This window comes from Perca fluviatilis, chromosome 12 (assembly GCF_010015445.1).
Source record: "Perca fluviatilis chromosome 12, GENO_Pfluv_1.0, whole genome shotgun sequence".
Taxonomy (NCBI): domain Eukaryota; kingdom Metazoa; phylum Chordata; class Actinopteri; order Perciformes; family Percidae; genus Perca; species Perca fluviatilis.
Genome location: NC_053123.1, coordinates 34,840,979 through 34,855,978, shown reverse-complemented (window position 1 = coordinate 34,855,978; position 15,000 = coordinate 34,840,979). Strand labels below are relative to the sequence as shown.

General features: G+C 46.0%; 2 protein-coding genes across 2 annotated transcripts in view; both read right to left on the bottom strand.

The window, feature by feature from the left end:
- The window catches only part of tgfbr2l (transforming growth factor beta receptor-like), a 435,413-nt gene that overhangs the window by 200,976 nt on the left and 219,437 nt on the right, over positions 1–15,000 (bottom strand). The gene's annotated exons all lie outside the window — the stretch shown is intronic.
- The window catches only part of LOC120570023 (titin-like), a 208,193-nt gene that overhangs the window by 179,648 nt on the left and 13,545 nt on the right, over positions 1–15,000 (bottom strand). Inside the window, 9 exon segments of the mRNA XM_039818258.1 lie at positions 25–255; positions 3,153–3,272; positions 4,566–4,802; positions 7,500–7,575; positions 7,626–7,750; positions 8,302–8,377; positions 9,024–9,238; positions 11,137–11,219; positions 14,273–14,560. Coding sequence (XP_039674192.1) covers positions 25–255; positions 3,153–3,272; positions 4,566–4,802; positions 7,500–7,575; positions 7,626–7,750; positions 8,302–8,377; positions 9,024–9,238; positions 11,137–11,219; positions 14,273–14,560 — 1,451 coding nt within the window.

Here is a 15,000-nt window from a genome sequence, read left to right as displayed (position 1 = left end):
GGAAGCGAAGGGGGTCGGACCAACCTGAGGTTCCCAGTCCTCAAACTCCTCCTCGCTCGCTCCGCCCCGCTGATATCTGGCGTCTCGAAACGGCGGGGGGAGGGGCTCTGGCGTCCCGTGCACGGCCGGCAGCAGCGGCGCCACCGCACGGCGAGATGGACTGGGAGACTTGACGGGCTTGATGATCTTTCTGGGAGCGGAGGAGGACGACAGCTCTTTGTGCAGAGTGGCGATGGCAGAGCCGGCGATGGAAACCTGGCCGAGCCAACCACAGCAGCGTTAACGTTTGGTTAACGTTATTCAGAAACAGAACAGAGAGCGTCCAAACCAAAGCGTCCAATCAGGGGGTGTGATGGTAACTCCTAACAGGGCTGCAGACACAAGTCCATCAAATATTCCTACCTAGGTCTGCTGGAGAAACCTGGACCCTAACTTTCCCATTCATTGGTGTCTAAGTGACTGATGTGAACAAAAGTCTTTGAAATGTGTCCAGTGTTAAGCGAGAACGCTGTAACCAACAGCTGTGAACCGGGCTGTAATGTAACCCTACTGGACTAATGTTCAGCAGCAGTTAGAGTCCACTAAAAGTTCTGTTGTTGCTGCTGACAGTCTCAGATTATTATTCTAAGTGTCTGACAACATTATGGGATGGATCCCTACAGAGATAGACCTTTTAGTTAAAGAGTAAGATCCTTTTAGTTTAACATGAAACAGCCCCGAAATCACCATCACCAAACTCCACCAGACTCCATGTAAATAATCAGGACTTTTAGCGTGTATAGAGCCAGCATATCTCCACCAGACTCCATGTAAATAATCAGGACTTTTAGCGTGTATAGAGCCAGCATATCTCCACCAGACTCCATGTAAATAATCACGACTTTTAGCGTGTATAGAGCCAGCATATCTCCACCAGACTCCATGTAAATAATCAGGACTTTTAGCGTGTATAGAGCCAGCATATCTCCACCAGACTCCATGTAAATAATCAGGACTTTTAGCGTGTATAGAGCCAGCATATCTCCACCAGACTCCATGTAAATAATCAGGACTTTTAGCGTGTATAGAGCCAGCATATCTCCATCAGACTCCATGTAAATAATCAGGACTTTTAGCGTGTATAGAGCCAGCATATCTCCACCAGACTCCATGTAAATAATCAGGACTTTTAGCGTGTATAGAGCCAGCATATCTCCACATGTAAATGGGTGAATTAAGGGTTTATTTCAACCAAACCAGAGTGGTAATTGTTGGAACAGTGGAAAGATGAACCAAGACGGCTTTTCATAGTTTTATTTATTTTCCGTCCACTTTGAATGAAGTGTGTTTTACGATGATAAAAGTCCTGATTATTTACATGGAGTCTGGTGGAGTTTGGTGATGGTGATTTCGGGGCGGTTTCATGTTAAACTAAAAGGATCTTACTCTTTAACTAAAAGCTCTATCTCTGTAGGGATCCATCCCATAATGTTGTCAGATACTTAGAATAATAATCGGAGTCTGTCAGCAGCAACAACAGAACTTTAAGTGGACTCTAACTGCTGCTGAACATTAGTCCTGTAGGGTTACATTACAGCCTGGTTCTGGTTTAATACTGGACCAGTTTTAAAGATTGTTGTTGAAAGATGCTGAAGTTACCCTTAAATAGGAAAGAAAAAAAAAAAAAAAAAAAAAAAAAAAAAAAAATTATATTAGCTAGGTGAATCAAAAACAACTTAAAAACAAAAAAACAAAAAAAAAAAAAAAAAAAAAAAAAAAAAACAACAACCTTTTCCTCCTTAACTATTTTTTTGGTATGTGGTAACACATTGACCAGAGCCGGTCTACGGAAAGCCTGTTCACTCCCTATTCAGCCCCATTGTAAAGAATTTGGTTGCATTTCCACCAGAGTTCCACTGGGGGGTCCAGTGCAAAATGAATGGGGGTCTATGTAACTAGATGGCTAAATGAATGGGACTCTATGGAGCTAGACGGCTAAATGAATGGGGGTCTATGGAGCTAGATGGCTAAATGAATGGGGGTCTATGGAGCTAGATGGCTAAATGAATGGGGGTCGATGGAGCTAGATGGCTAAATGAATGGGGGTCTATGGAGCTAGACAGCTAAATGAACGGGGGTCTATGGAGCTAGACAGCTAAATGAATGGGGGTCTATGGAGCTAGACAGCTAAATGAATGGGGGTCTATGGAGCTAGACGGCTAAATGAATGGGAGTCTATGGAGCTAGATGCTAAATGAATGGGGGTCTATGGAGCTAGACAGCTAAATGAATGGGGGTCTATGGAGCTAGACAGCTAAATGAATGGGACTCTATGGAGCTAGATGGCTAAATAAATGGGGGTCTATGGAGCTAGATGCTAAATGAATGGGGGTCTATGGAGCTAGACAGCTAAATGAATGGGGGTTTTTGGAGAAAAAAGGGGGTCTATGGAGCTAGATGGCTAAATGAATGGGGGTCTATGGAGCTAGATGGCTAAATGAATGGGGGTCTATGGAGCTAGATGGCTAAATGAATGGGAGTCTATGGAGCTAGATGGCTAAATGAATGGGAGTCTATGGAGCTAGATGCTAAATGAATGGGAGTCTATGGAGCTAGACGGCTAAATGAATGGGAGTCTATGGAGCTAGATGGCTAAATGAATGGGAGTCTATGGAGCTAGACGGCTAAATGAATGGGAGTCTATGGAGCTAGATGGCTAAATTAATGGGAGTCTATGGAGCTAGATGGCTAAATGAATGGAAGTCTATGGAGCTAGATGGCTAAATGAATGGGAATCTATGGAGCTAGATGGCTAAATGAATGGGAGTCACAGACACACAGACACACACACACGCATACACACATATATATGTGAGCGCCCTCTAGTGGAACCAGAGTGGAACTGCAACCAGTTCAGAAGCCAGAAGTTTCCCCTACAGTGTAAGTTCTCCCCTTTATTAGACATTCTCTGGTAACGTGACTTCGTGGCAGCCTCCGAAGACAACACGTGATGATGTATATTTTAGGATGTGAGCAGGAAGTGAATCACACCACAGAACACACCAGTGGAGAGACCGGACCGTTAAGATGTGCGGGAGTTAAAAGATGATGAAATGGGAGGATTTTGGGATGATGGATGGACGGCGATGATGGGCCTGCAGCTCCTCTCTTACCTCGTGGTGGCTCGGTTCGTGTTTTGGGACGGAGACTTTAGAAACTGTGAAATGTGGAACTACTGGAGACGGGGCGAGACCCGCGTCCACCCGGGAGGACAGCTCTGCTGTTCTCTGAATCTGGAGTGACCAACAGAGTTCATCGTAAGAAAACTGAGACTCTTAAAGAGAGAAGTCCCTCTGCTTCCGCTGGACCACTGCGGGACTTTATTTCGGTAAAAAAATGTGTCCGGTAGAGAACGGGAGGAGTCAAATAATGTTCAGATCCTGTTTGAATTAAGCAGCTGTGGATTACATATATTAGGGATCGACAGATATGGATTTTTTAGTGCCTATACATATCAACACCGATTTTTTTCATCAGCCTTAGCCGATTTTCTTGAGCCGATATTTGGACTGCTTTTGCTCCCTCAATTTACACATCAGAAAGATGTAAAACCCTGCCGCACTGGATTTGTTTTCAGAATCTGCTCTGTCATTTCTTTAAAAATAAACAGAAACACAGATCAATGTCACTTCTGCAATCATCTTACATTCATATCAACCAAATTATGTGTGCAGTGTGCATCATATGGATGGGTGCTCAGCATGTGGTTAACTGTGCAGTGTGCATCATATGGATGGGTGCTCAGCATGTGGTTAACTGTGCAGTGTGCATCATATGGATGGGTGCTCAGCATGTGGTTAACTGTGCAGTGTGCATCATATGGATGGGTGCTCAGCATGTGGTTAACTGTGCAAGTGTAAAAGGCTTTCATCAACATCTCCAACACAGCCCTGATGATGCTCGCTGACATATTATAAGACCGATATAATCAGGTCATCACAAAATGTCATCTGTCAACACATTTAAATAATTTAAGAAAACAATAAACCTGAAAAGTAGCCATTGAAATAAAGTGCTTGATTTGTAATGTAAGACTGCCATGGTGCTGGTGGTGGAGGGCAGTGCACGGTCTGCACGTGAACTGCAGCGTCTCCAGCAACACAGAGCTGCCTGTGGATGCCTGTCTCTAAATAATGGCGGGAAAAAATCATAGGGGAAACCAAGCAGCAGTAAAAACGCAAATATCAGCCCGATATATCGGTCTATCGCCACCATATGTGATTTTTGTCAGTTTGAAAGATATGTTTTTTTCCTGATTATTCCCACTTTTGTCAGCAATTTTAGTGTTTTTTTTTTTTCTCGATTCTTTGGGCGCCAAAGGCATGTGTGAACTGCAAATTGTGAATTGAACTGTGAATTGTAACTCATGGCTCAATTCAAACGGGATCTAAACATGAATCTGTCTCTCCCCCAGTTCACTACCGGTCAGAATATTTATGAAATAAAGTCCCACGATGGACAAAGGAAAGGTCGGGACTTTGCCTCTCTATGGTCAGAAATCACATCCGATATCAAACTCCTGAGACCTTGGTTTCCTTGGTTTCCTTGGTTTCCAGGGAGACTGTGAGCGGCTTTGCGGGGGCTTCAGCTGGAAGCGTTTTCATTACAACGACATGTTTCTCTTCGGTTGTTGTTGCGACCGGCTGCCTGATCTCCTCCTCTACAGCCGGCCCGTCTCTAGCGTGCACGGGCAGGCGGACACGCGCGAGGTCCACGGCGGCCACCACCGTGGCCACGGCCTCGGCTTTGACCTCACCCTCAGCCTGGGGGGGCACAGAGATCAGCACACAGAGCTCAGGACCTCCACCGGAGGAGGTCTGGGACAGCACACAGAGCTCAGGACCTCCACAGGAGGAGGTCTGGGACAGCACACAGAGCTCAGGACCTCCACAGGAGGAGGTCTGGGAGGAGATGCTCCACCCAAAAGCCCCGAAGAATTAGACAATATTTCCATATTATACATACACACAATATGAAGAAACAATCACGCAGGAAAGACACAAAACGTGCAACATTCAGGAGGAAACGTGCAGTTTGTGTGTGTGTGTGTGTGTGTGTGTGTGTGTGTGTGTGTGTGTGTGTGTGTGTGTGTGTGTGTGTGTGTGTGTGTGTAGCAAAGAGAAGATGGACGGGAGATACAGTGAGGAGGATGAAGAAGTAAAGTATTCAATGGCAGTTGGTTGCTGCACAGTTAGATTAAAATAATGATAGAAACATGAATCAATATTGTGAATTATATTGCTGCCTCTTTATCTCTCTCAGACACACACACACACACACACACACACACACAGACACACAGACACACAGACACACACACACACACACACACAGACACACACACACACACACACACACACACACACACACACACACACACACACACACAGACACACACACACAGACACACACACACGGACAGACACACACACACACACACACACACACACACAGTGAACGCTAACAGTGTTAAAGTGAGAGAGGTCCATCCTCTGGGGAGCAGGGCTGTGCTCAGATGCATGAAGAGAAGAAAGAGTGAATTCAGATAAATGAAGAACGAGTTTGGCAGCAGACAGCGGGGGGGGGTGGGCGGTCTACCTGCTGCGACACAGCGACCTCAGACGCGGGCCCGACTCCGAACCTGATCCACTGCCGCCACCACGGTAGCCACGGCGACGCTCTTATCGTCCTGGGAAGCATGCTGGTCCTGATGCAGTCACAGCACATCGACACATCAACACACAACGTTCATCCCACACACAGGCAGAGCCGGGCCGAGCGCTGGCTCACGGTTAGCGCCGGGCGCCGAGCGCTGGCTCACGGTTAGCGCCGGGCGCCGAGCGCTGGCTCACGGTTAGCGCCTGGCGCCGAGCGCTGGCTCACGGTTAGCGCCTGGCGCCGAGCGCTGGCTCACGGTTAGCGGACATTTACAATAAGACGAGCTCAAAAACACGTTCATGTTCACACTCAGACATCACACTGGGACAGACGCCAAGGCCACGGCCCCCCAGACAGACGCCAAGGCCACGTCCCCCCAGACAGATGCCAAGGCCACGTGTGTCTGTGTGTGTAAGAGTGTGTGTGTGTGTGTGTGTTTGTGTTTTAGGAAAGGATATAGTTTTAGTATTGTGATACTACCTGTATTCTGAGCCGTGTATCGTGATATTATCTGTATTCTGAGCCGTGTATCGTGATATTATCTGTATTCTGAGCCATGCATCGTGATATTATCTGTATTCTGAGCCATGCATCGTGATATTATCTGTATTCTGAGCCGTGTATCGTGATATTATCTGTATTCTGAGCCATGTATCGTGATATTATCTGTATTCTGAGCCGTATATCGTGATATTATCTGTATTTGGGCGCTGCGCCTGATATTATCTGTATTCTACCGGGGCATTATGATATTATCTGTATTCTGAGCGATAATATGATTTTTGTATTCTGAGCCGTGTATCGTGATATTATCTGTATTCTGAGCCATGCATCGTGATATTATCTGTATTCTGAGCCGTGTATCGTGATATTATCTGTATTCTGAGCCGTGTATCGTGATATTATCTGTATCCTGAGCCGTATATCGTATATTATCTGTATTCTGAGCCGTGTATCGTGATATTATCTGTATTCTGAGCCATGTATCGTGATATTATCTGTATCCTGAGCCGTATATCGTGATAGTATCTGTATTCTGAGCCGTGTATCGTGATATTATCTGTATTCTGAGCCGTGTATCGCGGCATTATCTGTATTCTGAGCCGTGTATCGTGATATTATCTGTATTCTCAGCTGTGTATCGCGATATTATCTGTATCCTGAGCCGTATATCGTGATATTTTCGGTATTCTGAGCCATGTATCGTGATAGTATTTGTATCCTGAGCCGTATATAGTGATATTATCGGTATTCTGAGCTGTGTATCGTGATATTATCGGTATTCTGAGCTGTGTATCGTGATATTATCTGTATTCTGAGCCATATATTGCGATATTATCTGTATTCTGAGCTGTATATTGCGATATTATCTGTATTCTGTGAGCCTTTTCGTGATATTATCTGTATTTTGAGCCGTGTATGATATTATCTGTATTCGTATTATCTGTATTCTCGATGTGCTTATCTGTATTCTGAGCCGTATATCGATATTATCGGTATTCTGAGCTGTGTATCGTGATATTATCAGTATTCTGAGCTGTGTATCGTGATATTATCTGTATTCTGAGCCGTATATTGCGATATTATCTGTATTCTGAGCTGTATATTGCGATATTATCTGTATTCTGAGCCGTGTATCGTGTACTCTCGTATCGTGAGGTTCCCTGTGCTTCCCAGCCCTAATATGAAAGAGGCGATGGCGTATTGGCGGTCTGATGAGTGAGTGTTTGGGATTCACTGACTCTAAATGTTTGACCCAGCCTGCATGCAGCGTCACGTTAACGGCAATCCGGCGTCCTCACCTCTTTGGTGGCGGTGACCTGCTGCTCCCAGTGTTTCTCCACATGAAGCTGGCTGGCGCTGCTCACACTGCTCACACTGGTCACACTGGTCATACTGGTCATACTGCTGGCACTGGCCATGCCGGTCATACTGGGGCACTGGCCATGCCGGTCATACTGCTGGCACTGGCCATGCCGGTCATACTGGCGTAGCTGGCTTCAGACGCGTAGCCTCCCTGCTTCCAGGGCGGCAGGACCTCGGCAGACGAGAGCTGCAGGAGGAAGGAGAGAAATGTCTCGTTTTTACTTTAGGAGACAGGTTCAGGTTACTTAATTTGTACCCGTAGGCTCAAATAAACACTCTCATACACGCACACAACACACACACACACACACACACACACACACACACACACACACACACACACACACATACACACACCACACACACACACAGACAGACACACACACACGCATACACACACACACACACACACACACACACACACACAATGCGACGTACACACACACACACAAACAGACACACACGCATACAAAGACAGACAGACACACACACACACAGACAGACACACACACACACACAGACAGACACACACACACATAGACAGACACACACACACACAGACAGACACACACACACACACGCATACACACACACACACAGACGGACAAACACACACACATACATAAACACACACGCATACACACACACACATACACACACGCGTACACACACACACACAGACAGACACACACATACACACACACACACGCATACACACACACACATACACGTTCTCACCTGTTTCTTGGTCATGATGGGAGACTTGACGGGTCTGATGGGGGAGACGGAGAGTCTGCTGGAGGGAGAGACAGGTCTGCAGACACACAACACACAGATTACAACACACAGACACACAACACACAGCACACAGACACACAACACACAGCACACAGACACACAACACAGAGATTACATCACACTGTAACATCAGCAGGACGTGTTCACTCAGGGCTACACCTACTGTCCCAGAAACTAGAACATATTCACAGCTAACAAGCTGACATCTCACAAGTTTACCTGTTTTACCATAAACAATGACTCAGACTGATTCATGGATCATCTTAATAGTTGTCGACTAGAGCTGGGCAATATATTGATAATAAGTAGATAGTAATATGGCATAAGTGTCTTTTCCTGGTTGTAAAGGCTGTATTACAGTAAAGTTATGTACTTTCCAGACTGTAACTGTTCTATTATTCACCTTTACCCACTTAGTCATTATATTCTCATTACTGATGATTATTTATCTAAAATCTCATTGTGTCAATATTTAGTGAAAGCACCGATAGTCAACACTACAATATCGTTGCGGTATCGATATCGAGGTATGTGGTCAAAACTATCGTGATGTTTGATTTTCTCCATATCGCCCAGCCCTACTGTCGACTAATCGATTCGTCTTTGCAGCCCGACACTTCATGTAAGTTTTAAGTGAGTACGTGAGAGGAGGGGAGGGTTACCTGACGGGCGCGGGAGACGGGCCCTTCACGTGGCGGACCGGTGACGGCGACTGCTGGCGTCCTGCCGTCACCTTGGAAACAAAGGACGGGGGGGACTTGGAGGTCGGCTTCGGGGGGACCCGCGGAGGGGTCTTGTGAGCCAGATGCTGAGTCATCATTCCTCCTTCGACGTGCATCTCCATCATGGTGCTGGACTGGAAACTGGACTCCACCTTCTGATGGGGGTGGGGAGAAGAGAGATGGGGAGGGGTGGGGATGGGGGAGAAGATGGCAGAGTGAGACGCCAGCCATGACCACTCAACACAACAAGTGTTGGGAAAGTTCACTTTCTACATGAACTAGTTCAAAGTTCAGTTCACAAATTTTAAAATGAACTAAGTTCAGTTCATAGTTCATACTTCAACATGTTGAACTAAGTTCCCAGGAGGGTTGGGCGGTAATACGGTAACACCGCGGGGTCTTACAAATAGCAACGGTATCAGTTTCAATACCGTCATTAAAAAAAATGCAATGCACTTACAGTACAGGCCAAAAGTTTGGACACACCTTCTCATTCAATGCGTTTCCTTTTTATTTTCATGACTATTTACATTGTAGATTCTCACTGAAGGCATCAAAACTATGAATGAACACATATGGAATTATGTACTTAACAAAAAAGTGTGAAATAACTGAAAACATGTCTTATATTTTAGATTCTTCAAAGTAGCCACCCTTTGCTTTTTTTGATAACTCTGCAAACCCTTGGTGTTCTCTCAATGAGCTTCATGAGGTAGTCACCTGAAATGGTTTTACCTTCACAGGTGTGCTTTGTCAGGGTTAATTAGTGGAATTATTTCCCTTATTAATAAAAAATATAAGGGTGGCTACTTTGAAGAATCTAAAATATTAGACATGTTTTCAGTTATTTCACACTTTTTTGTTAAGTACATAATTCCATATGTGTTCATTCATAGTTTTGATGCCTTCAGTGAGAATCTACAATGTAAATAGTCATGAAAATAAAAAGGAAACTTTTGGCCTGTACTGTATATAGGAGACATGGATTAAATATTAAATATAATGTATGTAATGATGTGTGGTTGTCATCACGTGACAGTGTGGAGGAGAAAGGAGTTTCTTTGTAGACTGCAGGTCCGCTGCAACTCTCACTTCTTTTAAATCCAGTCTGAAGACCTTTCTTTTTAATGTTGCCTTTCTTTAAATATTATATTATATATTTTCAAATATTATTAAATAATTTTCATCATTAGATAGAATATTCAGCTGTTACCGAGACCCGGTTAACGACCGTTATCTACCGGACCGAATAGCAACGCAGATTTTGGTGCCACTTAAATGCCTGCGCTTCTCTCTGATGCTCCTAATCGGACGTTAGAGTCAACCGAAACATCGCTGCATGGGGCGCTAGTTAACACTACACTTGGCAGCAGGTAACGTTAGCCTACCGTTAGATAGTTAACACTATACCTGGCAGCAGGTAACGTTAGCATACCGTTAGCTAGCAGTTGGAGTAAACACGGTTACAATCATTGACATATATAAAAGGGTTACAATGCTGACAGCTAAACGGTGTAAAGGTTTGTCTCTATTTCACTGTGGAGGATTCCAACACGAGACGTACGACAGTCTGTAGCTGCCGTTGTCTGAAAAACAACACAGATGTTGCGTTCACTTGAAATACGCCTCGCCAGTTTCGTGCTGCATTTATTTTATTGTAAAATATCCTTTTCCAATGCAGTGGTTTACTGGTGAAATAAGGAAGAGGCTCAATATTTATATAACTTTATATAATTTATTTATTTTTGTAACTATTTGACTGAAATGGTTATCAGAAATAATTTATTTAAAAAAAGACTAAAATGTTTTGACTAAAACTTGACTAAAATGGCGAGACTTTTAGTCAACTAAAACTTGACTAACAAAAATGTTTGGCACAAGACTAAGACTAAATTAAAAATAGGTGACAAAATGAACACTAATGCAGACTGTGCAGTGGTGAAGGACAGTATTAATTAGGTGATGGAGACAGGAAACATCTGGATGTGGGGCTGGCTGGTTAGGCTCCAACCCTACAGAGAAGTGAGTGAAGCTGAGCTTCGGTGTGTCTCACCCTCTGCACTCTGGTCTGGGAACTGGCCATCTGGGAGGTGGAAACTACGGTCTTAGTCTTCTTCGTTGGTACGGCTTCTTCACCTGCAGCAGAAGCAAACACGGCGGTTTAAGTCTTGATGTCCGTACGAGACACTGAACGACACGTTCGCTCACGAGACATTTATCAGTCTTCAATCATGTCTGTTAATGTAATAATTAATATACAGTAGTTTGAGACAGAGGTTTAGGGCCAAAGTAATATGTTATGAAGCCAGACACACACAAAAGTGTAAGGTGTAAACTATCCTGATGCTGTTAAACATGCTCCAGCTGAGGCCTCACCCTGAACCAGCACTTTAAAGTCCTCACCCTGAACCAGCACTTTAAAGTCCTCACCCTGAACCAGCACTTTAAAGTCCTCACCCTGAACCAGCACTTTAAAGTCCTCACCCTGAACCAGCAGCTTAAAGTCCTCACCCTGAACCAGCAGCTTAAAGTCCTCACCCTGAACCAGCAGCTTAAAGTCCTCACCCTGAACCAGCAGCTTAAAGTCCTCACCCTGAACCAGCACTTTAAAGTCCTCACCCTGAACCAGCAGCTTAAAGTCCTCACCCTGAACCAGCACTTTAAAGTCCTCACCCTGAACCAGCAGCTTAAAGTCCTCACCCTGAACCAGCACTTTAAAGTCCTCACCCTGAACCAGCAGCTTAAAGTCCTCACCCTGAACCAGCACTTTAAAGTCCTCACCCTGAACCAGCAGCTTAAAGTCCTCACCCTGAACCAGCACTTTAAAGTCCTCACCCTGAACCAGCACTTTAAAGTCCTCACCCTGAACCAGCAGTTTAAAGTCCTCACCCTGAACCAGCACTTTAAAGTCCTCACCCTGAACCAGCACTTTAAAGTCCTCACCCTGAACCAGCACTTTAAAGTCCTCACCCTGAACCAGCAGCTTAAAGTCCTCACCCTGAACCAGCAGCTTAAAGTCCTCACCCTGAACCAGCACTTTAAAGTCCTCACCCTGAACCAGCACTTTAAAGTCCTCACCCTGAACCAGCACTTTAAAGTCCTCACCCTGAACCAGCACTTTAAAGTCCTCACCCTGAACCAGCAGCTTAAAGTCCTCACCCTGAACCAGCAGCTTAAAGTCCTCACCCTGAACCAGCAGCTTAAAGTCCTCACCCTGAACCAGCACTTTAAAGTCCTCACCCTGAACCAGCACTTTAAAGTCCTCACCCTGAACCAGCAGTTTAAAGTCCTCACCCTGAACCAGCAGCTTAAAGTCCTCACCCTGAACCAGCAGTTTAAAGTCCTCACCCTGAACCAGCAGCTTAAAGTCCTCACCCTGAACCAGCAGCTTAAAGTCCTCACCCTGAACCAGCACTTTAAAGTCCTCACCCTGAACCAGCAGCTTAAAGTCCTCACCCTGAACCAGCACTTTAAAGTCCTCACCCTGAACCAGCAGCTTAAAGTCCTCACCCTGAACCAGCACTTTAAAGTCCTCACCCTGAACCAGCAGCTTAAAGTCCTCACCCTGAACCAGCACTTTAAAGTCCTCACCCTGAACCAGCACTTTAAAGTCCTCACCCTGAACCAGCAGTTTAAAGTCCCTACCCTGAACCAGCACTTTAAAGTCCTCACCCTGAACCAGCACTTTAAAGTCCTCAACCCTGAACCAGCACTTTAAAGTCCTCACCCTGAACCAGCACTTTAAAGTCCTCACCCTGAACCAGCAGTTTAAAGGCCTCACCCTGAACCAGCACTTTTAAAAGTCCTCACCCTGAACCAGCACTTTAAAGTCCTCACCCTGAACCAGCAGCTTAAAGTCCTCACCCTGAACCAGCAGCTTAAAGTCCTCACCCTGAACCAGCACTTTAAAGTCCTCACCCTGAACCAGCAGCTTAAAGTCCTCACCCTGAACCAGCACTTTAAAGTCCTCACCCTGAACCAGCAGCTTAAAGTCCTCACCCTGAACCAGCAGCTTAAAGTCCTCACCCTGAACCAGCACTTTAAAGTCCTCACCCTGAACCAGCAGCTTAAAGGCCTCACCCTGAACCAGCAGCTTAAAGTCCTCACCCTGAACCAGCACTTTAAAGTCCTCACCCTGAACCAGCAGCTTAAAGTCCTCACCCTGAACCAGCAGCTTAAAGTCCTCACCCTGAACCAGCAGCTTAAAGTCCTCACCCTGAAACAGCAGCTTAAAGTCCTCACCCTGAACCAGCACTTTAAAGTCCTCACCCTGAACCAGCAGCTTAAAGTCCTCACCCTGAACCAGCACTTTAAAGTCCTCACCCTGAACCAGCAGCTTAAAGTCCTCACCCTGAACCAGCACTTTAAAGTCCTCACCCTGAACCAGCAGCGCTTAAAGTCCTCACCCTGAACCAGCAGCTTAAAGTCCTCACCCTGAACCAGCACTTTAAAGTCCTCACCCTGAACCAGCAGCTTAAAGTCCTCACCCTGAACCAGCAGCTTAAAGTCCTCACCCTGAACCAGCACTTTAAAGTCCTCACCCTGAACCAGCAGCTTAAAGTCCTCACCCTGAACCAGCACTTTAAAGTCCTCACCCTGAACCAGCAGCTTAAAGTCCTCACCCTGAACCAGCAGCTTAAAGTCCTCACCCTGAACCAGCACTTTAAAGTCCTCACCCTGAACCAGCAGCTTAAAGTCCTCACCCTGAACCAGCAATTTAAAGTCCTCACCCTGAACCAGCACTTTAAAGTCCTCACCCTGAACCAGCAGCTTAAAGGCCTCACCCTGAACCAGCAATTTAAAGTCCTCACCCTGAACCAGCAGTCTAAAGTCCTCACCCTGAACCAGCAGTCTATAGTCCTCACCCTGAACCAGCACTTTAAAGTCCTCACCCTGAACCAGCAGCTTAAAGGCCTCACCCTGAACCAGCAATTTAAAGTCCTCACCCTGAACCAGCAGCTTAAAGGCCTCACCCTGAACCAGCACTTTAAAGTCCTCACCCTGAACCAGCACTTTAAAGTCCTCACCCTGAACCAGCACTTTAAAGTCCTCACCCTGAACCAGCACTTTAAAGTCCTCACCCTGAACCAGCAGCTTAAAGTCCTCACCCTGAACCAGCACTTTAAAGTCCTCACCCTGAACCAGCACCTTAAAGTCCTCACCCTGAACCAGCACTTTAAAGTCCTCACCCTGAACCAGCAGCTCGCAGGTGGAGGTGGCTCGTCCGCTGCTGTTGCTGGCGGTGACAGAATAATTCCCAGAATCCTCTGGGAAAGCCTCGGCGATCAGCAGGCTGTACATGTCTCCGTCCTGCAGGATCCTGAAGTCTGCGGAGCTCTGGATCTCGGCTCCCTCTCGGAAGAACTTCACGGTTGGCGCCGGGATGCCTGAAACGCGCACGTCCAGCTTCACCTGGCTGCCCTGGCGCACCGCGGCGCTCTGGAGCCGCTGGGAGAAGCTCGGGGGGGCTGTCTCAGCTGCACGGACACACACACAGATACACACAGATACAGTCAGTTTATGTGTGTGTGTGTGTGTGTGTGTGTGTGTTGTGTGTGTGTCTCAGTGTGTCAGACACACACAAATTTTAGCTGTCTCCATGAAGCTCCCAGCTAACTCTGACAGCTGTAGGGCAGCTAACATTAACGTTAGCTGCCTCCATGAAGCTCCCAGCTAAGCTAACTCTGCCAGCTGTAAGGCAGCTAACATTACTGTTAAGTGCCAGAGTTAGCTGGGAGCTTCATGGAGACAGCTAATGGTAATTTGTGTGTGTCTGACACACTGAGACACACACACACAAATTACCGTTAGCTGTCTCCATGAAGCTCCCAGCTAACTCTGGCAGCTGTAGGGCAGCTAACATTAACGTTAGCTGTCCTTCAGCTAACATTAACGTTATCTGTCTCCATGAAGCTCC